Genomic DNA, 24797 nt, shown 5'->3' on the forward strand with positions numbered 1-24797 from the left:
TAGATATAATGTATGGAGTGTAAATTGTAATTACAATAATTTACGGTTGCAAGATCAATGATACAACATAAAAGCTGAATTTAATATTCACCAAGCTGGCATAATAATATGCACCGATATATGTGTAGAGGTACAGATACATTAAAATTAACACGTATTAAAATTAACACGTTTCTGCAAGTTCGCGTGCGACAGAATCTCTGAATTTGGTTTAGCTACAATATACCGCAGGATCCGATTACTACCCTAACTTATATTGTAGATATCTATATGTAAGTACTCGTATAATTATGGTGTCAATATACAGACAGTGACCACGCACAAATTGAAGTACTAATGCGGCATGATAACCACTTCTTGAGATACGTAATTATAATAGGTTTTTGAAACCTAACAATGAAACCTAACTAAGTTATTACTCTTATGAGTAGTATCGCTGTATATAGATATAATACACGCGATACTTCTCGCACCCATTCGGCGCATTCTACCTAGGGTAGCTAACTTGGTAAGTTTATGTATTGAGCACATTCGCTAGCGTGTTAACGCGCTCGAGTTCCATCCAGCGTGATCCAGGCAGCCCCGTCGAATGGTAACAGGAATTTAATAGAACGAAAATAAACAAATCCGTTTTCACACTTCCAGGGAAAATTGGCCGCATCTTCTCACATGTGGATTCGCGTAGTTCTTCCATCGATTCGGCGACACCTTTGCCAACCTTTTTTTTAAAACGAGAAGTTTTCTGACATTGTAGGGCTTCCGAAAATGTTGTTATGCGTTTTTCTCACATTACATTACGTAATATAGTTCATTACAACTACACTTATTATTACACGCAACTTGCGAGGTTGAAGGAAACTTTTGCTTTTATGTTGCGACTGGTCTAAAACTTATTCGCGAAACGCCGAAGGCGAAACCTACAAATTTGTCCGTCAGACAATAGTCAGTACTTATACCAAGTGCGTGCCTACCGTAGGCGGTGGCTGAGGCCGACGACAGCAGTCTGATTCTTGCGTGTTACCCACAGTCGATATTTTTAAAAGTGAATTTATTCCTAAATTCTTGGATGTACTTTCTCTGTTTATGGCATCGTTTTAGAAGAAATCAACGTGTAATCTTGTTACTGAAATGTGAACTTTATCTGTCAGTAGACGCAGTTACCCACAAACCACAGTAAGGTTTAAAAATGCTCACAGTTCTGTAGTGTTGTGATCCCAGCGCAGCACAGGTCCCCAAATGGAACGGTTTTATGGTACTTTAACAATTTCTTCCGCGGCACTCGATAATCGCGTCCACTATGACGGCCAAATATGCAACTGCGTCGACTCTCCCAGCTGTGAAACCGAAGAGCGATCCCAGTCTCAGCTTTCACTCTTTTCAAAAGCTCTGGACGATCTATCGGAATTTGATCCCTTCTGTTCCCGGAAACCATCTTCAGGGATGGTGGACTGTTTGGCAAATGACAATCCTCAGATATCTTCCAGTTCGTCTTGCGCAGATCTCATTGACTTGGAAGCGCAGATTCATGGCGAATCGCACGCCGTACAAATTGTTGATTCACGATCTGCTGCCAGTCCTTTCGATCAGATGTTTCGCGAGGTTGAGGAGCGAATGCATCGGCTGTTTGAGCGTTACGCTAAGCTGAAATCTGAGCGAAGAACACGCCTTAGAGTATTTCACGGTGGATATCCCCACGAAGTCTCCGTCTCTTCTAGTGAACAATTGCTGCCGGAATCACTAGGAATAAGGGCTAAAGACCAAAGTGCGTGTCCACAAAAACCTTTGGTGAATGACGATGACTGCAGCATTCCCAGTGAGTATTCTGGCAGTTCGTATGATGCATTTCCGAGCCCCAAAAGTCATGATCCATGCAAAACATTGACGGAAAGCCACGCCAGCGGTATTGAGCAGGAAAACTGGACATCACGAGATGGGAATAATTTGCAGGATTTGCTAAGGAGAACTTTACGAATGGGTAAAGAAGCCGATTCTCAGCGCGATCGTCTTCTCAAGGATGCTAATCAGATGGAAGAAAATATTTCTTCGACGCGCATCACTTCGGCCCATACACCACACAGTGAAACGGTAGGAGATTTGTGTCAGTGTGAAAGAATGTGTTCTTGTTCTGCGGCGGGAAGTCAGAACACGAATGCAATAAAATCCAAGGATATCGCCACCTCGCCCATTGCGCCGCTGTTGTTAAATTTTCCCGGAGCACAGAACGATGTTTCTGATTGTGAGCGAGATGCCATTTCGGGGAACGAAGAAGGAGGATTCGCTAATCAGGAATTGTCTCACGATGTAAATGTGCACGATAGCGCCAAAAAGGACGACCGTAGTGTCTTTGGAGAAAGTGATGGTTCTGACCTTGATAAAGTAATTTCGGCCGAAAAATTTGATGCTAGTCGATCTCTATACGCCGGACCGTTGATGTTTCCCCCCTCACCAATATCCCTTCAAGTAAGCATATTTACTCGATTAATTTTCTTTGCATTTGCTATAGTTTACGTCTGCAGCTTTTTGTACCTCGTCTGTACTTTGTTTTTCGTCGTTGCATGCTTAATTATTTAATATTAACTGCTATTTTGTGGTATTTTCTGAACTTTATGTTTATTAGGTTTATTGGAATCGTATTATGCACAAAGCAGCCAAAGCGACATGAAGGCTCATTTAGTATTTTTACAGACAGCCTTTCTCTCTCATAAGCAGTTATTTATGCGTCGTTGTCAAGAAAGACAGATGCAGATTCGGCGAAGACATCAAAAACGGGACGTTCTCTACGATGGTGAAAATGTCCATCCGGATTCTTTGTCAACTTTTAAAACTTCGAAGACGGATACAAACCGCCAGCACGCAGTGCAAACGCGGAGTCTGCCTGTGCGAGGTGATGAACCTAGAGCTGCACCTTCTGCGAAATCGGAACATGCGAAGCCCTTGTGGGCGCGTAGCAATGTGATTTCCCTCAAAACTGCGAGGGAAGAAACGGAGAGGTGCGTATGTTTTTTTAATATTTTGACGTGCAGCGCGTCGTCGACTTGTAGTTCATTCGGTAATTTTCTTTTATTAGACGGTACAGAGCAATCACTAAGCCCCAAAAGGATCCCGATGCTTGGAGAAGGGAGGTGCAGGGCCGCCGAATTCAGCTTGCAGTCTACTCCAGGGTCAGTTGAATTCAGCATATCTGGTGAAATGTAAAGGAACTTTAGCTATTTGTGTGTGTTTGCAGAAAATCCGCAATCGTAATTTTTACTTGTATGGACAGAAGGTATTACAGTGCACGTGCCAGTTATCTCGTCCACGGAACTTTGTTTAAACAGTTTTTTCTACGTTTCCGTAGTTTTTGTTGTGTTTTAGTGTGTTACTGGGAGTTATTGCTGGATGTTTTTGTATGATAAATGAATAATTGCTCTTGCCGCTTTCTGATCTTATTGTATATAGTACTATGCACTGTGTGAAATATTGCGTCATAATTGGACAATAATCTCGCCTGGTAGCAATCGGACCGCAAATCAACTTCGATGAAAATTTCTTGTGCTTCTAATTCCACTTCAGTTTTTGGGCTTTGTACGGAGAAGTGTCACTAGTAGTAACTACTTTACTACATATCTACATGTTGTATAAAATAATGAATCAAATTTTGTGTCATTTTGTAAGGTACCATGGCATAAATTCCTGTCTTGCGAGATGCACAACCGCCTGCAGGACACAGATTTCAGCACAACTTGTACTGGGAACACTTGCCAACTCGAAATCGTACGCAATAAACCACAAGGCACAAGCGTATTTTAACACTTAAATTAATTTTTTTATTCACGATTCAGAATTTTGTTTACTGCTGGACCTCGAATTTCTCAATTTCAGATACTTATTTTACTTTTAAATTGAGTGTTTGCTCATAATTAGCCTAGTTCTGCCTTCCATAATTGTGGTCTTTCTTTAATTCTGTATTATCGGTTCCAAGTCTAGGTGCGTACTCGTACTTTTGTTGTGAAACGGTCGCTGTCGTACTGTGCTGTGGATTGAATTTGATTTCGAGGCTTCGCGCAGTGGTATTTCGTCTACATTAAAGGCTACTTCGCACTGCATTTTGTAGGTCCAAATCCGAAAATGGCAGGCCCTCCTGCCATCGGTGCATTGCACCGCGAATGGATGGACAAGACGAAGAAACTGCATGCGAGTGCCGATGAGAAGTACGACTTGCTTAACGTCCGTGACAAGATCATTCGGCTCGTATCCAAATCTCAAGGCAGTTCCTACGACGAGGAACTCGACAGTGCTCCCCTTCTCAAGGGAACCTGCATTGAAATGTGTCCCGAGAAAGAACGTTACGAACGCATCAAGCAGGAGCGCGTTGGCCTTTTTGAACAAGAAAAATACATGGTGAAGGATTTTTCTCGTCAAGCTGCTGATCAAGAAATGCCCTTGCCCAGTGAACTGCGCACACAAGAAGCGCTGCAGACCACGATGAATTACCTGTTGCGCGAGATTATCGCCAATCCCATGGATATTCCCGAGGGTTCTTTATGTGCTGCGGGATGGTACGATTTTATTTGGCGTCGCATCCGCGCCATCCGCAAAGAGATCACGCAGCAGCGCCTGTCGGGAGTGGAAATTGCGAGGATACTGGAGCAAATGTGCCGTTTCCATATCGTCTCTTTCCACATGTTTTGCGAGGTGGATCGTAATCAGTTCGACAGTAAACTGAATCTGGAGAATCTTAATGACTGTCTGGCGGGTCTGGAGCGCGTGTACCATCAAATGGAACGAGCAGGCGAAGCGTCGCCCCATCTGGCGGAATTCCGCGCGTACGAAATGTTTTTACGAATCTGGACGGATCGCATCGATCTGGTGAAGATCACTCTGGATGCTGCCAAGTTTGACAAAAGCCGGGAAGTCGTCTTCGTTAAGAAAGTCATCAGCTCGGTGAATAACAAATCTTATACGGATTATATTGCCCTGATGCGGCAGGCGGACTACTGTTTGGCCTGTTTGATGCATCTGTATTTACCGGTGATGCAAGCCAGTGCACTGCGCGCACTGTACCGTTCCTGTGGCGGCGGGAGGTCGCGCGATCCGAAATCGGCCATCGGGTTGAAAAAACTGCAGCTGATGTTGGGCATTGAGACGGACATAGAAATGCTGCGCTTCTGTACGCATAACAAACTGGAAATCGACCGGGAGAACGGTGTCGTGTCATTTCCCACTGGTTTTCATCCAGCTGATCCCAAACTGTACAAACGCACCCTATCCCGACACATCCACGCGCGAGCACCAGGAAACATGGCCGAGGCTGTAGCCAAGCAGAAACTGGAAGAAATTCCCGCACCGCAGATTGTCGAGATCTGTTCTTTTGATGACAATGGATTGTACATTGGAATCGATCCGTTCGAAGTGATCCCCGGGAAAGAGGAGGAAAATGTTAAGCAGACCCCTGCTGCCAGATCTCCGACTACTAAGAACCACGTGGATTTTGGCTTTGACTCACTATCCTCCGGAGCTAAACCTTTATCAGTCAGCCCTATGCGTTTTGATGTCCCATACGCACAACCTTCGAATGCTTTCCAGTTTTCTGCAAACTTGCTTCCTGTGAGTATTTTAATTAATTTGATAGCCGGATTTCATCGTATTCTCTCACCGAATTATTTTACGACAGATGAAAATAAGTGTGATAGTTCGGTTTTGAAAAAGTAAGCATTCGTAAACAGTATTAGCATGCAAGTGTAAAAGGTGAGGGATTTAAAAGGTGAGGGAGGTGGGTGAGGGGTGAGGGAGGGTGAGGGATTTGTAAAAGGTGAGGATTTAGTTGATCTGTATTTGTACTGGTTCCGCTTTTAGAGTTCCCCGGGGATACGGTTGCCCAGTACGTCGTTACCTACTATTAACTCTTCACTTTCTGGATTTACTCGTGGAAAGCGCGTTTATTCTGATTCTGATGGACTGGATGAAGATGTAGTGGAAATTCCGCAGTCTCCGAATGCAAAACGGGTACACGTAAATGACCCTGTCACCGTAACCCCGGCCCGGCGGCCATCCTTGGAAATTTCCAGGCCGCTGCAGCGCACTCCATCCAGAAAAGTGGAGAGTCCCATTCCTCTTGAAGACGCCATCAAAAAGCCCATAGAGGTGGTGGAGTTACGAAGATATCCTAATCCCACGCATCCCGTGTTACTGCATGCACGAAGTATATGCCAAGCTCAAGCTGCAATGAAAAATGTTTTTGTTTCCTGGATTGATCATATCCGAAAAATTCGATCTCCAACACGACACTTTGCCGACCTTGTTCCCACTGATGATCAGGTGGAATTTGCGGATCGACTACGCTATCACGAAGAGCGTCAACTGCTATGGTCGCCATTTCCTTTGCGGAATATCTTTTGTTTGCCGCATAATTCTGATTTGGTTGTTTGTACTGTGATGATCATGGTCGTGTCCATTGACTCTGAACATGAACCAATGTCTCGATGGCTCCATGTGAAATTCGGTCAAGTCACTGGTGATAATGCCGATCCAGTGCATGAACTCACATGCGAAAGTGAAGGTCGCTCGTTGCGGTTAATTTTTATGGAGGCTATCGGTAACAGTACAGTGGAAAATATTGAACGGTACGCCAAGGAGTTGAATGGTGTCATGCTTTTTTGCCGCTCACGTTCTGATCTCGAGTATGGAAAAGAACGAATGGACGAACTGAAAATACTTCGTGCTAATCGTCCCACTCTACCGGTCGTAGTATTCTGCTGTGATGCGACAGTAACGCGCAGCGATATTGCAGATTTGACAACAAACGAGGATTTATTGCTAGATTTCTTTGTTCCCCAAGCTAATGCATCCTTAGTGTTGGCGTGTGCTGTTTGGGAATCGTTTTTATGGGTCATCCAACATCGTGCGCGAAATCCCCATCCTGTGATAACTACACTAAGCAGTGTCCTAAGTGAAATGTTTGGGCAATTTGTGACAATTTATCGCACCGTAAAACGAGAAATTCAAGATGATTTGTCATTGGGCGATACTGTGTGGATTTGGAACCGAGTGGTGGAAGTGTGCCTGGCAAATGTGGAGTTGAACATGTCGAAGGAAAATTGTGGCGAACCTCTACTTCAAATGATTGATGCATCTACAGTGCTGTCTTTCTTGAAGGTACGATCCCTATGATTCAAGTTATTGTTAGTATGAACGAATGAAAGTATAATCCGCGCCCAATATGTAAAAATATAACAAAAAAGAATAAGGAGGCCCCATTAGCGTGTATAAGACGGATAAATCAGCCATAATTTACATCCCGTATAATATGATCAATACACGAAAAGGCTAAGGAAATGTCAGAAGAATAATGTATGGCTAAGAAAACGCCTCTTAAGATTTGAATTGTTAAACAAGTTCCAAGTATTGAACCAAAGTTTCAAAAGTGTGTAATATTAGAAGGAGCTGGTAAATCAATTAAGGAAGCATTTAAAGTTTTTAGAATTGGTGTGGTTTTAATTTTCTCATTAGTTTAGTTCTTGCTTTAATGGAGTTTTTATCTTACTTCTGATTATTACTGATAAACATATGGCAATTAACAAATAAATTAACAAAAGGCTGAATATTCTAGAAGTATTATTTATGGTTACGGTTAAAATGTTTGTATAATTTATTAAAGGTATTTTAAAAAAGGGAAATATAACTAATATAAAAAAAAAAGTTGTTAGGGCTATAGAAGTTTTTGTATAAGAGTTTATAATTTCATTGGGAATTACGGAGGATAAGTAAACAAAGATAATAATAAGACCCCCTAAATAAATTAAAAATAAGATAAAAGTGATTCAGCTTTCTGGTTGTATAGTTACTGTTTGTTTACAACTTCTGTTTGTACTGTACAAAAGTATTGCCTGCACCTCTTTTCTGTATAAATTTCGAACTACACTACGTAATGTAATGAAATACTTTTTGCCGCGATAGGCAAGCTAAATGACATATGTTATCTACTCTACTGTTTGCAGTTGGAGCATGAATCATCATGGACACGTTCACCGTTTAATTCGAAAGTAGTTCCTTTCGCTGGATTATTTGAAATTGAAAATGAAAAGGAAAGAAACCGGGATGTTTTTGCTGCAGCTTCCGAGAAGGTGGCAGCAGTTATGCCAGCATCAACAGGTTCCGATCCTGTAATTTTAAGGTACAGCGACGAATTACCTGATTTTGAATTGCTTTTGCTGGAGTTGTTGGAGAAATTCGAGGAATATGCGCCTGATACTGATGCCACAGAAGTTGCATTCTCCCAGGAAAATACTCCAGACTCTCAACACGGAATGTCCAACACCGGTGCGATGAATGCCGACCGAAGACCTGTATTATCTGACAATGAACTGGAAGCATTTCAGCAGAAGAAACTGGAGGTATCCAGGTGGTTAACGGAAGTTACAAATCTATTGGACAACGTCGACATAACATGATTGATCGATCTTTCATTGCGAATTTTCTTTTTTTACTTTACATTTTGGTGACCCCACGGAGCGATTTGACGATACTAACAGTGTACATACGTTTTGTGGTTACCACTTGTTTGGTTTTTTACACGATCCCGCCACGCTGCCTCGCTGGTTTATGTATGATTCTTTTCTTAACTTGTTATAATATACATCTATGTTTTTGTAGCTAATTTTTGTGCATTCACATAATAATTGCCATGTTGCAGTATAAATTTATAAAGTTAAGCTAAGCGAACGCTTGCCGCAGTGTTCATTTATGATTTAGGGGCTGACAAATGTTAGTATTATGTTGCTCATACGAGTATTATACATCCTGTACTCTATCCAGTGTGATTTACTTATCGCTGAGCTTATCGTTTACGAGTTCGTTCTTTTGTGTTTCGAGCAAATTCGAAGCAAGTCGGGACCAGGTTATCAGTTGCCGACGTTTCTGTATTTATTAAAGGTGTCACATTATTCGGTAATTAGGGCCAAGTGCCTCAAAATTATCTTGTGAGCGTTATGTTTGCAAACAAGGATCGACAAATGGTTCCAGTGTAGTACATACCATTTTACAAGTTGTAATAAGCATCGCGAATATTTAACTGTTTGTCAACAATCAATCTTAAGTTTTGTTCATCCTTTTGGCTGGGATCGGTGCATATATCATGCTGGACTCACTACGACTACTTTTTTTAACCGGCCTTATACTTGCAGTTGCAAATAGTTTTGTGCTGAAAGATGGAAGATTGAGATCCACTTGTGGATATGCGGTAAGATTTACTTGAATTTCCGTACTCGCGGAACTCCTATCGGCGATAAGCAAATCTGGATGCAGGCATGTTCCGAGGGTGTAGAGGATAAAATCAACGTCCACATTGTGGCTCATACTCACGATGACGTCGGATGGTTGAAAACAGTCGACCAGTACTATTATGGTGCTAAAAACGATATCCAACAAGCCGGGGTTCAGGTAAAAAAGTGGAATAAATTAGTTACCTTGTTGTGTACAACTACACGTAACACAACTGCCTACCGTATACGCAATAATGTGCACAATAATTATAAAGTAGAGGGATATGGTAGTAGCTACCGTATAACCAGTACTGAGCCATGCAGTACGTACATGTGCATCAGCAAGCAGTTGCAAATGAATAATTGTTAAAATTTGTTGATTACCAAGAAAATAATTCCGATTTCCTTTTGGACAGTACATCTTGGATTCCGTTGTTGCATCTCTGATCGAGAATTCAAACAGGAAGTTTACTTATGTCGAAACAGCATTTTTCTGGAGATGGTGGCAAGAGCAAGCCGAGTCGACCAAAACAGCGGTCATCAATTTGGTAAACAATGGTGAGAAAGGCATCTTATACAAAGGCAATTTTGTCACGCATATAGATGTTTTTATGGGAGCGATGCGCAACACACTAATTCTCCATACTGAAAGGTCGCCTTACGTTTACAAACGGAGCTTGGAGTATGAATGACGAGGCAACAACTCACTACAGTTCAACAATCGAAAACTTTGCTTGGGGACTGCGGAAGCTAAACGAGACGTTCGGAACTTGCGGGCGGCCGACAATCGGTTGGCAGGTGAGAACTAAACAGTGCATAGAAAATTTCAGCATCCGACATAGGGGGGACTGGAAGATATGACTGGTTATGATTTATAAATATGAAAATTAGATATGACCCTATGTGCAGCAAGTTCAAAGTTTTAACACATTCGGAAAAAATTAAATATGAACGCTGTCATTTTGATGCGGGCAGTAAGCAACGCCGGCCTACTACTACTTGGTACGTAGAAGTCGGTAACAGTAGTATAACAATTGCAAATTTCTTACATTTGGGTCAGTTTTGCTGATATTGGGAAATTGTACTGGGAATGTTACAATGCAAGCCGAACGCATACGCATAATGGCTTATAATATAGTACAAACTAAAACTATAATCCACTGCGTAAGTTCACGTATCCGAAACTTATTAAAGTATACACCGCAGTATATGCGTACAAACAACAATGTACCTGGAGTTCTTCACAGAATAACATGAATTCGATAAATCCGAAATTTGTTCGGCAGAATTTTACTATTACTACAGTATATTTACCTAGTGGCTATATTTATTAAGATATGTGGATTGCACTTCCTTTCGGTTTTGGTCAACGTACGTCCCTCTACAGATATAATATGCTGAATGCACTTCCATCCATTCTTTTTCGTCTAGTCTGAAACTTTTGACATCTACTCGTTATCGGAGTAGCGTGTTTTACGTTCTGACCTATATAATCCAATTATTAAAAAAGCGATTTATACTCGTACGGTCGTACACTTACAGAGCAATTTTTAGTAAATTTGAAAGTAGAAAACTGATGTCGCCATTGCATAGGTTTGGTTAAAATGTGGGTAAGATGCGAAACCATAATAGTTAAAGCCAATTATCGGGCAAAACTGCGGAACAAAACTGCTGAAAAACAGAAACTTAAACGCTATTTCGGTATTCGGTATTTCTTTTAAAAGCACGCAAGCGACGGAAATGTCCCCGCTGACTGCCAAGCAGCCAAAGAACTACACCAGTACATTGTTACTGTTATAGATTGTTATAGATTATTTTTATAGATTATAGATTATTGTTATAGATTATTGTTATAGATTGATCCTTTTGGTCATTCTCGGCAACATGCCACTCTGTTATCGGAGGTACGTATAATTCGTACGGTCTACGCTTATGTCACAATCACTTTCCTTTGTGATAGAACTAATTTTGGTATATCTATTTATATAAGCATTTACAAATTAGTGCAAACTGCAAACTTTACGGCACAACTGCAAAATCGCGGTAACGTATCGTAGATGGCATTCGATGGAATATTTCTGGGCAGAATTGATTTTCAAGACAAGGCGCAGCGCGAGGCCAATCGAACTATGGAGGTGATTTGGACGACGAGTCCGAATCTCGGCCAGCGTAGCCAAATATTTGCTGGAATTCTTCCCAATGGCTACAGTCCACCTTTGCATTTTTGTTTTGACACACTGTGCCATGATTCTCCTATAATGGTATGTTGCAGTTCTTAAAAGTTTGAACCATGAACATGGGCTTACTCTAAGACTTTAGGACGATCCCAGACTAAACGACTACAATGTGGATGAAAAGGTCAAATCATTCGTCGACCAGATGCACAACCAGGTATGTATGAGTACTGATGACCTCGATACAAAATGTGAAAAACCAAGTAAATACTTAATACAATTTACGCGAAGGCCACAATCTACGCCACCAATCACCTTATCGTAACAATGGGAGAGGATTTTAACTACCAAAATGCGGATATGTGGTTTAAGAACCTGGATAAATTAATCTACTATGTGAACGAACAGGTGCGATGACAACATACAATTTGTGTCCGACGCAGAAATTAAAATCAAATACTAGTAAATCACGTCTGTAACTGTACATTATTTTTTCACAGCAAAAGAATGGTTCGGATGTGAATTTGTTATACTCTACTCCGGCATGCTATTTGAACGCACTGAATAAAGCCCACGTTTCGTGGCCGGCGAAGTCCGACGATTTCTTCCCGTACGGATCGGGAAGTCATACGTACTGGACCGGGTACTTCACCAGCCGGACGGCTTTAAAACGCTTCGAGCGAGTGGCCTCGGGCTTTCTGCAGACATGCAAGCAGGTCGATGCCTTGGCAGGTCTGGATCCCGGCGCACTGGAAAAAGTGGCTGTTCTACGCGGACAGCTGGGTATTGCGCAACACCATGATGCGGTAGCGTATGTCGAAAAACGATTTACAGAATCGTATTATCCTAGCACAAATAGTGTTAATTCATTTTTTTCTGCAGAGGCACAGAGAAGCAACAGGTGGCATATGATTATGCGCAGCGTTTGGATGTGGGAATCAAAGCGTGTCAGGAAGTTGTCGCGGATGGCCTGGCCAAACTAGCCAACATTTCCCAGGCTTCGCAGATTAAATTCTGTGACCTGTTAAATATCAGCCAATGCGCCGTAACGGAGAATTATAAGAAAGTACGAATAATCCGCATTCCGCAGCAAACGGTTGCAAATTATTGAATATATTTAATTTGCTGCTATTTAATTTCTGACAGTGTGTCTTTATATGTAATCAGGTAGCGCTTCTGGTGTGGAACAGCATTCCCCGACAACTTCAGCAATACATTCATCTGCCAGTGCCGGATGGTGATTATATGATCACTGATTCAGGAGGACAACAGGTGTCCTTTCAAATTACTCCGCTTTTCAAGAATGTTTTGGATATTCCCGAAAGAACGAGCACAGCAACTCAGGAACTGGTCTTCTACGCAACCTTGGCCCCAGTGACCTTTTCGACGTATTATGTGTACAGTAAGATGAGTCTACTTATTCATGATCCGCTGTTAAAATTTTGTGGGAACCTTGTACAGTTAATCGATACTGTACTGATACCGTAATACTTGAAAAATGTGACAATAGTACCGTGTTACTGCAACCATGATTTGTAACAGGAACTGTAACTCACAATCGGCCATCCAAGACTAGAGCAGACGTTGAAGTCGTTGATGTGCCAGACCCGCTGGACGACGATATCGTATTCCAGAACGACGTATGGCGCGTCATTTGTGCAATTTTTTGTATTATGAACCTTTTCAGTATCCGTGGTATACATATCTGTAGTACCTGTCGGTGACCTTTGACGTACTGACCGGACTCGTGAAATCTCTAACAAACCTGGAAACCAAAGATACGCTGAATTTCAACCAGACTTTTGCCGTCTACAACGGTTTTGCCGGAAATAATTCTTTAGAAAAGTATCGCGCGTCTGGCGCATACATTTTTCGACCGAATTGCACGGGATTAGCGACGCAATGTCGCACTGCTGTAGCGGGAAATGGCTCATATGAAATCGTTCAGGTATGGGCATTGTTAGTATATATTATTAAAGCCGTGTTGTTGGCCTTCTTAATGTGTTGGGTTAAATGCATCCATTGCGATCGTAAAGTAAAAAAACTAATTATCGATTCTTAATTTTGAGAACAAAAATGTGAAAAAATCTCATCGTTTACCTGTTGCACAACATTTTATGTCTATTTATCTACATTATTATAGCGAGCTTATAAAGGAAAATTATGACTCGTAGGGCTCCGAAGTTCAAGAAATGCGACAGTATTTTGCTCCGTGGATATCGCAAGTAACTCGTCTGCATCAGGAATCACGTTTTCTGGAATTTGAGTGGCAAATTGGTCCTATCCCTGTAGAGTTCGTATTAATTTTTACTAAGAAGCATTATTTTTAATTCAAGCGTTTGGAAAAACGTGGATGAAATCTTTTTATTTACAGTGATGGCATTGGCCGTGAAGTCATTTCCGTTTTTTCATCGGATTTCATAAACAACGGGGTGTTTTATACCGATTCCAATGGCCGAGAGGATCTGCAGCGGAAGTACGTAGTTCACTACGCGGTGTTTTGCATTTCTTCACTTTGCGACCGCTTATTAATGAGTGTATCAGATGGTAATAATTGTTCTGCAGACGGGATTTCCGCCCTTCATACAGTGTGAATCTCAGTGAACCGGTTGCGGGAAATTATTATCCTGTTGCAAATCGGATCTATATACGAGACGAAAAGCAAGGAACGCAGTTGACAGTCCTGACCGAGCGCGCACAAGGAGGTAGCAGTACTGTGGATGGACAAATCGAGTTGATGGTCAGTGTGCTAATGATAAAAATTAGCGGACGATAACCAGAAGGCGGACAACATTTTCCGTAATCGATACATGAAAAAATGTAGTCTGAAAACAGTCTAAAAATACTTTAGCACTCCACTTTAAATCTAATCATAACTGATATTAATTGTGATTTGGGTGTACTCGACTGCATCGCCTAAATATAGTGAATTACTTTGTACTAGTGCATATGATCAAAACACGAGACAAACGTACCGGAACTGGGAGACCTGTGGACACAGGTCCTTCAACCTCTCTTACCTTTTAATCAACACCAACCCGGAATGAAACAAAGTAGAGAAAAAGTCATGATCAAAACAATGGAAGTTGGCGGGAGGGAGAAAATATCCGCTTGCCAAAAAATGCAAGAAACTAAACTTTCACCGGAATACCGAGCAAACACCAACATCTTACAAAAACAAAATAATCAAAATACGAACATATGCTAGCAAACGACTATAAAAACAGTAGGGAACTGCTTTTACACTTCAAATGACAAATCAGTAATAGGGGTTCCGTTCACTTTTCGTATTTGAATGTTCAAGTGGTTCCGGTGAAGAGTGCTCATCAAACTGATGGATGACTTTAGATGCACAGACGTTTATTATACGACGATGCGCTTGGAGTTGGCGAGGCCCTGAACGAGCCGGGATCGGATGGGAAAGGGCTGGTCGTCAGAGGCAAACACTATCTGACCTTTACGAAAATTGCCACTGCAGCCAGCATTCAACGTCTGCTAGCGCAGGAAGTGTACTGGCAACCATCATTCGCCTTTTTGCCGGTTAAGAAGGACAAAGAATTTCCGGTCGTTCAAAAAGTAAACCCATCAGATTGTTCAAGTGTTTTTAAGTCCAGTGCGTTCATTATCTGCAGTTAATTCTATTATATTCAAGCACTGAACGTTTAGTTGCGCTCAGTTACATCGTTGGCCCTACCGAGTAACGTCCACCTGCTCAGCTTGGAACGATGGACCGGCAGCAACATTCTACTACGTCTGGAGCATCTGTTTGAAAAGAATGAAGACCCTGTGATGTCACTGCCGGTTACTCTCGACCTACAGCAAGTGATGTCTGCGTTTAAGATTGCCTCCGTGGAAGAAGTCACTTTAGATGGGAATATGCCGGTAACCGCGGTGAATGCGCTTAAATGGAACAAGGAAGGATATTCTCCTGATAAACAAGGTCAGCGATAATGTGCTTCTTCGCGACAACGGGGATCTTTAGTCTCAGTTTGTGTTTATTTTGTTGCAGGTCGGCATTCAGGGAAACATCGTGGTACAGGGCAAAATTTTACAATAACGCTGAATCCTATGGAAATCAAGTCTTTTCGTATTGAAATCGTGGCTAGTTGAAGCAAGACCTATGATCTGTGATTGCCAACCCTGCAGCTGTTCCTTTAATTTGATTTGTTCAAACTGTGATACGTGTAAAAGTATGCAGTCAGGTTACATCGGCTTTGCTTTAAGTACATACACTTGGTCCTGCTTTGGTTTTGCTTTTTTACAATAAAACAGGTAGGGTACTGTACGTACCGCATGCAACACATTGACTGTTACTGCCTACTACACTAAAAAAATGCACACCAACTTTTATTAAAGAATTGTAGCCCACTATTTGTTAGCATAAATTTTAGACATTTGTGCGCTCTCAAAGCAGTAATAAAATGCCATGGTTTGTCGGTTCTGCAGCAAGAAACTGCCGCTTAAAATAATTTTAATTGTCAGCAGCTTTAGTGACAGCATTAATATTAATGCAAATAAGTGGAATAACATCGACTAACGTAGTCGTAGGCACGTAGACTTACGTAGCCGTAGTCTTTCAGAGTGCCGAATTAATCGCGAAATTTATCGTTGAATAAGTTTATTATTATAACAGTAAATCAGTATTATCACTACAGGTTTGAATGGAGCACACGCTATATATTAAACACACACTGCACTACTACGGATACAAGATACCTTTAATACCATAATTGTTGCGGTATATCGTACGTGCATATGTGTACCATACTACCACCAAGGTGCTACCACAATCATAACAATTTGGACACACTATTCGACTAGAGTGAAGTTTGACCTTTGGGCGCTGAGTGATAGCTAAATATAATTTATATTGATAAAATCTGTACTGTTTTCGCTTCAAGAGACGATGAACCACTCTTGTACTAAAAGAAAATGATGCAGTGCTGCTGGTTTTGTAAACAACTACAGTTTTGGTGACGGATGATGGTTGTTTTGGTGCTGCAGCCGTTTCGCAGTGCATTTACGCGTATCGCAGGTAACAACAACAATATTAAATACACAAGCAAGTATGTATGTTTGCACTTACGGTAAGAGCGCTTTTTTACGCGCTACACGAAAGTACTGCAGGTTACATGAGAAAAATTGAATTGGACTGAATTGAAATCAGCTGAGTAAGTACTGTAATCGTATGTAGTAACTGTTTTTGTTTTTAATTTAGTTTCTAAATCTTTGCACTTAGCAATTCGGCATACGGTTTTTGACCATTTCTTAGTTGTGATATTTTTATTTGCAGTTTTACTATGCATTCATTATTGCAAGTACTGCTTTGCTTTATTTTTTGGAGCGTTTGCCACGGAAAACCATATGATGGCAAGAAGGAATTCCACGATGGAGAAAAGTGCGGTTACGAGGTGAGCCTTTTAATGTCTTAGAGAACCGGCCGTAATCGTATTAAACATTTTACTTGCGTAAATCCTAAGTTTTAACAAGATTATAGAAACTTTTTAAGATGCTGTGGTGTTATAATCAATCTGTTTAATATGCCCGCAGTTTTGTCCTAAAGGAAAACCAAATATGCTCAATGTTCACATTGTGTCGCACACTCACAACGATCTCGGGTGGCTGAAAACGGTGGATCAGTATTATTACGGAGCAAAAAGCAGCGTACAGATTGCTGGAGTGCAGTACATTTTGGATTCGGTGGTGGAGGCACTATTAGCTGACCGTCGGAGGCGCTTCATTTACGTGGAAACGGGATTTTTCTGGAGATGGTGGCTGCAGCAGGACGATCAGATGCATCACACAGTGCATCGTTTGGTCAATGAAGGTAGATATGGAAGCATATGTATTTCATATGCTCATGCAGTTATATTGATATACGTACCTAATTCATTTACTTGCACTGAAATACCGGATGCGGGTACATAATTGTAATCAATCGGCTAATTGTCCGCTGTATTTGTGTAAAGCTGTAAGCTTTTGTTAAGGACGACTGGAATTTATCAGTGGAGGATGGAGTATGAACGATGAAGCCGCTTGTCATTATGCTTCGATTGTGGAGAATTTCGCCTGGGGATTGCGAAAATTAAATGATACCTTCAGTTCCTGTGGTAGACCGAAAATCGGCTGGCAGGTTTGTATAAGCAATATGCCGACACACTGACGCACTTTTTACCGATCACTTTTAGTTGCGTAAATCAAGTAGCAGGATTAAAAGACACAGTAGTATTATAATAAAGTCAGTTAATATGCCCGCAGTTTTGTCCTATAGAAAACCAAATATACTCATGATCTCAACCAAAATAATCTGCTCAACCAAATATGTACAAGGGATGTAATACTAACTACTAAACTTTTACGGGGTTGTCATAAGATCCCTCTCAAAACCGTTTTTCGTTTCCGTTAGATTGACCCGTTCGGACATTCCAGAGAACATGCATCAATTTCCGCTAAGGTAGATAAATTAATTAATTATGTGTGCGAAGTGCGAAGTGAAAGTACCTGTACTATTTGACCCCTGCGATCTGTACATTACAGATGGGCTTCGATGGCCTTTTTCTGGGGCGCATTGATTACCAAGATAAGGAGAAACGACAATTAACAAAAACCATGGAGCACATCTGGGAAGCGAACCCCGCACTGGGCAGTGATGCCGATATTTTCACCGCTATTTTACCGAACGTCTATTACCCACCGCCCTCCTTCTGCTTCGACCTCCTTTGCTCAGATCCGCCGATTATGGTACATAGCGGCGAATACAAATATAACACGCGTTGACAATGGAAACAATAAACATGTTTCAATACTATTCCATTTCTCAACCAGGATGATCCTAGACTGGAAGATTACAACTTGGATGAAAGAGTTAGCACATTTATGAAGCTTATCAACGAGCAGGTTTGTAATAACTTTGCCAGAAAAAAACAGTCGGCAACCGTTCTAATTCATGGCCTATTTTTAGGCGCAAAACTTTTCCACAAACCATTTGATTGTAACAATGGGGAACGATTTCAACTACCAGCAAGCACATGTCTGGTTTAAAAATCTGGACAAGCTTATCAAGTACATAAACGAGAAGGTCAGTTTAATATAATTTTACGGCTTGCCCATTAACGATCGTTATTATGATGTGTTTTATGGAATCACTGCAGCAAAATAATGGATCGAATATGAATCTCTTTTACTCGACTCCGTCATGTTATTTGTACGCGCTTAATCAAGCCAACGTGACATGGACAACTAAGGCTGACGATTTCTTCCCCTATGCATCCGGAAATCACACCTACTGGACTGGCTACTTCACCAGTCGACCCGCACTCAAACGAATGGAAGCGAGAGAGTTCCGCTTTCCTGCAAACCTGCAAACAAATAGATGCTTTGGCGCAGCTTGGTCCTGAAGATCAAAAAGATGTCAATATTTTGCGGGAAGCGCTAGGCGTCGCACAGCATCATGATGCAGTAACGTAAGCTAAACAACAATCAGTTATCCGACTAAGTATAAGTACTTTTGTGAGAGTCATAAATTAGCCGGAGGCAGAGTTTTGTATTTACCGTGGTTTAAAAAAGGCAGTAAGATTTACGGTGCCGCCAGCCGCTGCATAGATATTTACTTAATTAAAATATCAAGTAAACAAAAACATACTGCATAGTGGCACCGCCCGACAGGACGTCACGGACGATTATGCCGTGCAGCTTCATCGGGGAATTGTGGAATGCCACGAAGTGGTCAAAGCCGGCATCAATAAGCTGTCCAACACATCGGCTGATTACAAATTTTGCACGCTGCTGAACATCAGTCAATGCAAGCATACGGAAAAATTTACCGAGGTAAACCCTGCAGCCGGAAGACATTTCGCTGAAAAACGCGCAAAAAGTGAATGTTATCGAAAATTTCTTTTGCACAACAGACGGTGTACAATTGCGGGCTGTGAAATGCCTCAGAATCCGCGTTAATTAATGCTTTCCTTTAGGCTATACTGCATGATACCGTGCGTACATAACAGCGAACTGTAGAGCTGATATTTTATTATCCATGGCCATTAACTGTCAGCTCCCGCAGCACTAATTCACCGATTTATCTATCGGATGACCGCTGTTTGCAGATTCAAATTTTAGTATGGAACCCCATTGGTAGAACGCGTAATGCACAGATTCATTTGCCTGTGGAAGATGCAACATACAAAATCAGTGGAGCCGGTGGAGTGGACATCCCGTACCAGATCACTCCGTTGTCGAAGGATGTTTTATCCATTCCCGGTCGCAACACCACTGCCACGCACGAGATATCTTTCAGAGCGAGGCTTCCGCCCATTGGCTACAGCACATGTTTGATTCAAAGTACTTCACAAGATATGCATTTAGCCAGTTCACGATCTTTTTAAGTTTAATGAAACCTCCATATACTTACGTAATTTTCATAAATAACATAATATGGGTAATATTTTTAAACGTTAAACGCTTATTATCGGGAATAATGCTTGTTTTTTATCGGGAATAATGCGGGATTATTAGGGGATTATTAGGATTTTTATCGGGAATAATGCTTGTTGACTGACCTGCAGCAGCACCCGTACCCATACATACAATACCATCCATTTTGTGTCGCTGAAAGCTTGTGTTGACCGTGACATACCCCAGTTTACTTAAAATCTACACTCCTCTGTTCTGTATTCTTTGCGCACGTTTGTCGATTTTCGGAACTATATAATTATTATTACAGAACTCGCCAAAAAGGAGAAAGACGAAGCTCGCCGAGCTGAAGTATTTGCAAAAAGGGCGAAGCGATCGGCAGTAGATGACCGCGATTTCACCATCCAGAATGACGTGCGTTCTTTAATGTAGCACAGTAATTATGACAATTATGATACTATTTGCGGCTCTGCCCGGTCGATTTATGGTGAACTGGTCAATACTGTACCGTGTTGCACTGCAGCAGATTTCTGCCGTTACAGTTCATTTCTCTGACCTTTGATCAAGTCACTGGGTCGCTGAAATCACTAACGAACCTAGAGACGCAGACGACACTTGCCATCAACCAGACATTTGGATATTACGAAGGTTCTGTTGGTAACAACACGAAGGAAGACTGGAGAGCGACCGGCGCATACATATCTCGCCCGAACTGTGCAACAGGAAAAAAGAATCAAAACAGCGGCGATGATGCAAGCAGTTGTCTGCGACTATTGACCGGAAACGAGACTTACGAGATTGTGAAGGTACTCGTACACATAAAAACATGATAACTATTATTAAGCAAAAAGAAAACCTACGATGTGTGTGACCAAATGTTTTTCCTTTTTGGTTTCTGTAGGGCATTAGAGAACTTTAACCTTGTTTTATTATTTCCAGGGACCTTACGTCCAGGAAGTGCGGCAGTACATCAATACCTGGGTTTCTCAGACAGTTCGGTTGTTGTCTGGCTCCAGACATGTGGATTTTGAGTGGCAAGTTGGTCCTATACCGCTCAGGTAAATCATGTTATACCCTTAGATATTTAAATTTCAAACCGCAGCAACAATCTGGTGCTTGATCCTCAGTGACGGCATTGGAAAGGAAGTTGTATCGCGATTCGAGACATCTCTCAGTTCTAAAGGGACGTTCTATACGGATTCCAATGGACGGCAGACTATCAAACGCACGTAAGCCTACTCAAACTTTAAGCTTCTCTCCTGACCACAGAGTAGAAGTTAACTTTTGTAATAGCCGGAATTTTCGCCCAACGTTTGAGCTCAGTAATACGGAGCCAATCGCAAGCAATTATTATCCAGTCGTGAATTCCATTTTCTTGGAAGATGAGGAGCAAGGAAATCGCTTAACAGTTTTGACCGATCGTCCGCAGGGCGGCAGCAGTCTTAAAGATGGTCAACTGGAGTTAATGGTACTAGAGCAAATATTATACAACAATAAATTTTAATACATTTTCATTGCATTATATTTTATTTTTCAATATTCTGTCGTGGTAACTACAGCGCAGAGCCGATATGAATTTTAAGTACCAGTGATATTTAAGAATTTGTTCAGTTTGTGACTGCGGAATTAAATACGGAAATTATTATTATACAAACACTTTTTCATAGATTTGTATGATTAATGGTAAATGTTTAGTTGTCACTCATGTGCAAAATAATTATGTATGTTTGTAATACATGGAAATTCCCGTGGCAGGTTCATCGACGCCTGTTAGTGGACGATTGGTTGGGTGTGACGGAACCCTTAAACGAAACAGGAATGGGGGAAGGGCTGGTCGTTCGCGGGCGGCATCACCTGATATTCACGAAAAGCGCTAAATCTGCCAGAAGACATCGAATGCTTGTGCACGATCACTACGCTGCTCCGTCCATTCTTTTCAACACCGTTTCCGACAAACAGGAAAAACAGTCCTCCGTGCGTATTGATTTGCACTCTAAATATACGCACAATACAGAAAATACATAATTTTAAATTTATATGTACATTTTATGCAGTAAACACTTGGTTACGCTACTTAATCGGAAATGGGTTCGTTGATTATTTTAACATTAACGAAATGTAAAGCGTTTGATTTACTTATTCCATTAACTGCGATGTGTTGATGTAACAGTTTTGAGCAATATTTGCGAGTATTTCTCATTATTCACAGTATTCAGCCGTATCGGTTTCGCTGCCGGATAATATCCACTTGTTGAGCTTGGAGCAATGGAAAGGTTCAAGCTTGCTGATCCGTTTAGAACACATTTTTGAGCCAGATGAAGACCCCGTTCTCTCGCAGCCGGCCACTGTTGACTTACAAAACATTGTACGCGATATGAAGATCACTGCTGTGCAGGAAATGACGATCGACGGTAACATTCCCCTCGACAGCGTCCATCGTCTTAACTGGAACAAGGTCGATGAGAGGCAACCAAAAGTGCCGGAAGTAGGAAGTATGTCACGCATCGTATACAAGCGCAGTTTGTTTTAAGTTGCTATTGTAAATGCCATTGTACTGGAATTTCGCAGTAATTTGTTCTTGTTAAACCATATGTACATTGCAGATTTCGAGAAAACCGACGCATCCACGACGGTTACATTGAAAGCAATGGAAATTCGCACTTTCCAACTACAAGTACAGACGGCGAACTAAAGTTACTGTTTTATTCTCACTGACGGCGCGAACTAAAGCTTAGTTTGTTCGCATTGGTGGCCAAGCGCACGGTATGACAAAATTACGATTAAGTATTCTACCTTTACGTGTTTGAGTGCATTGCGGTAGAAGCCGCAAATTTCGCAGAATGTTTGGTTGATGCGTAACAGCCAGGGTGGTCTGTTTGTTTTACGAAAAATGTCATTAAGGTCACTGAATTTGTGTAATTTGTTTTGGTTGTATAAATCGTCAGCTCAGTCAAAAATAAAAGAAAACTGATATTACTGCAGCTCTGAAATTTTTTGGTTTCAAGCTTTAGACACCTCAGTTCGGTGATTAAATGGCATTTGGAGTCCACGGTATATTGGAAAGTGAATCCCGCATCAGTACGCAGTTGATGGCACAGTGTAAAATTTCACAGTAGAAATTCGGGTATACAAGACACATTTACTGTTATATTAAAAAAAGCTCTTTCACACAAGTACATTCTTATGAATCCGCATAAATATTTTAGACGCTTTAGCTCTGGCTATTGATTTCTAAAAATTCAACGTTGTTTCGGTTTTCTGATTGATGACGATTTTTGTATCCAATTGACATTGGTAGCGAGAGTGTAGGGATTTGACTATTCAACAATGGATACTGCCTGATTATGTGCGACTTCTGGAAAGTGGAAACTGAGCTTATAAAGAACGGATTTAAAACAATTTACGGATGATGTTGTACTTACATCCAACACCGCAATCAGTAAAATACTCCTTGCGAACGTTTAATTTAAGTTGCTGGCATACTCATTTTGTACCAAGTACGTACGGTACGTATTTTTGGCATCTTCAGGTAAGTTGATATTCGATCGTGTCCGGCAAGCATATTCACAGGGACAAAAGTCATTGCAAAAGCAACGATACGAATACTGCGAGTAGTGCATGGGTAACAAGATTAAGTTGGCTACAAAGGGGAGGATACTTCCCACGTCAAACGAAGTGCATTTCTCTTTGTGACTAAACAAAGACAACCTGGTATGCAACCATGGAACTAAACAATTATGAACACCAGACAGGAACGGAACAAAATCCGGAAAGCTTTGCTTATAATTGTACCATTTCCAGTTAGCGTATACACTGTATATATCACAAAGCATACTGCGTTAGCTTTTAGGAGCTTTTAGAAGATACTGTAGTAATAATTTAATAACCTCGATCATATTGACTTATTTTAGATTTTTCTTTCAGTGGCACTTGTAAAAGTGTTTGTTTTATCCACATATTCATAACCGGGATCGACGTATATTATTCCTTTATCTACCAGTCAGATGATCATTCTAAACATTTGTTTGTATTTATATTCAGAATTATGGAAGTGTTGTGCCGGATTCTTCCCTTTTTGGCCATAATTATGATTGCGGTTGCAAAGGTTGTACGCGTTATTACGGAAGAACGACCTTGACCTATAAAACGAAAGCTTCGGCTGAGTTTTTGGCGAAGACGGAAGTGTGGTCCGTACCCAAGAGTTAGCGTCATTTATCGTACATCGCCAGGTTCGTAGAAGAGTTTATCACCTGTAGCTATATACAGTATGTAGGCACCTTGGCAAACTCATGTGATACTGTGCGTAATGTAGCATAACATTATTATTTGTATTTACACTTCAACGTTGAGGTTCATTTTGCCACTGGAAAAGGCACCCACGATATTATAAAATCTGGAACTGCAAAATGTTATCAAATAATAAAGACGATATATAGTGTGATAAAGGTCAGACCATTCACTAATGTTAATAAAATTTGTTTTATGCACTATTTTGTTGAACGTGTTTATGCAACAATGTAAAGAGTGTGTATTTAAGTACCGAAACAAACAGCATGCACGTTTGATGATAGAAGGTGAAAAACTGCACCCTGCCATACCCAAAAAGTACGTGTGCATTTGTAAGAAGTTTTATACAGCTTCTTGCCGGTCCCATCAACACAAAATTAAATATTTAAATCATCATTCTGTGTTTGACAGTTTCGTGCAAAATTTTTGAACACATTCTTTGCATACTTGCACTCTAAAATGCCATGCTGGTTAACCAAGGTTAAGTGGACATTCGCAGTTCATGACTTCGCTGCTGTCGTATTTTGATGACCGTTTACCAAATTTCACATAAAGCGGTTCTGTTCTCAAATTTTTATGTAAGCTGTTTACAGATTTTGTGCTGCAACAGACACAGTTAACAGCTGTTACAACTATGGGCAGTAAACCGAGATGATGTATAATAAATTGCTTTACCACTGATCTGAAA

The 24797-nt window shown here is 41.1% G+C and overlaps 3 protein-coding genes across 6 annotated transcripts; all 3 read left to right on the plus strand.

Moving 5' to 3' along the window:
- Window positions 1-1040: 1040 nt before the first annotated feature.
- LOC129581153 (uncharacterized) lies at window positions 1041-8659 on the plus strand. 3 transcript variants are annotated; one of them, XM_055472061.1, is made up of 7 exons: window positions 1041-2460; window positions 2618-2990; window positions 3068-3161; window positions 3227-3753; window positions 4094-5586; window positions 5836-7134; window positions 7977-8659. In XM_055472061.1, exons 5-7 carry the CDS (start codon window positions 4108-4110, stop codon window positions 8427-8429), a joined length of 3231 nt encoding a protein of 1076 aa, XP_055328036.1. In that variant the 5' UTR covers window positions 1041-2460; window positions 2618-2990; window positions 3068-3161; window positions 3227-3753; window positions 4094-4107; the 3' UTR covers window positions 8430-8659. The 3 variants fall into 3 exon arrangements, with proteins under 3 accessions (XP_055328036.1, XP_055328035.1, XP_055328037.1); XM_055472060.1 differs by having other exon boundaries at window positions 2686-2990; XM_055472062.1 differs by lacking the exons at window positions 1041-2460; window positions 2618-2990; window positions 3068-3161; window positions 3227-3753 and adding an exon at window positions 3785-3966.
- A 253-nt stretch (window positions 8660-8912) lies between these two features.
- LOC129580801 (lysosomal alpha-mannosidase-like) lies at window positions 8913-15712 on the plus strand. 2 transcript variants are annotated; one of them, XM_055471472.1, is made up of 19 exons: window positions 8914-9217; window positions 9283-9417; window positions 9656-9797; window positions 9892-10037; window positions 11096-11143; window positions 11297-11500; window positions 11559-11630; window positions 11705-11821; window positions 11914-12224; window positions 12296-12479; window positions 12581-12815; window positions 12956-13053; window positions 13125-13361; window positions 13588-13706; window positions 13788-13889; window positions 13979-14153; window positions 14762-14989; window positions 15080-15353; window positions 15423-15712. In XM_055471472.1, the coding sequence occupies exons 1-19, from the start codon at window positions 9113-9115 to the stop codon at window positions 15521-15523; spliced, it is 3033 nt and encodes a 1010-aa protein (XP_055327447.1). In that variant the 5' UTR covers window positions 8914-9112; the 3' UTR covers window positions 15524-15712. The 2 variants fall into 2 exon arrangements, with proteins under 2 accessions (XP_055327449.1, XP_055327447.1); XM_055471474.1 differs by lacking the exon at window positions 15423-15712 and having other exon boundaries at window positions 8913-9217; window positions 15090-15344.
- Window positions 15713-16368: 656 nt separating this feature from the next.
- Window positions 16369-22798, plus strand: LOC129580800 (lysosomal alpha-mannosidase-like). Its single transcript, XM_055471471.1, is given in 20 exon segments — window positions 16369-16479; window positions 16707-16824; window positions 16964-17240; window positions 17401-17546; window positions 17820-17867; window positions 17951-18154; window positions 18239-18310; window positions 18375-18491; window positions 18565-18735; window positions 18737-18876; window positions 19063-19240; window positions 19516-19750; window positions 20133-20236; window positions 20365-20628; window positions 20762-20880; window positions 20950-21051; window positions 21116-21290; window positions 21578-21796; window positions 22032-22314; window positions 22426-22798. Coding segments are annotated over 20 exon segments (3147 nt in total). The 5' UTR covers window positions 16369-16393; the 3' UTR covers window positions 22515-22798.
- Window positions 22799-24797: the final 1999 nt, after the last annotated feature.

Source organism: Paramacrobiotus metropolitanus, unplaced genomic scaffold, assembly GCF_019649055.1.
Source record: "Paramacrobiotus metropolitanus isolate TYO unplaced genomic scaffold, Prichtersi_v1.0 Parri_scaffold0000005, whole genome shotgun sequence".
Lineage (NCBI taxonomy): Eukaryota > Metazoa > Tardigrada > Eutardigrada > Parachela > Macrobiotidae > Paramacrobiotus > Paramacrobiotus metropolitanus.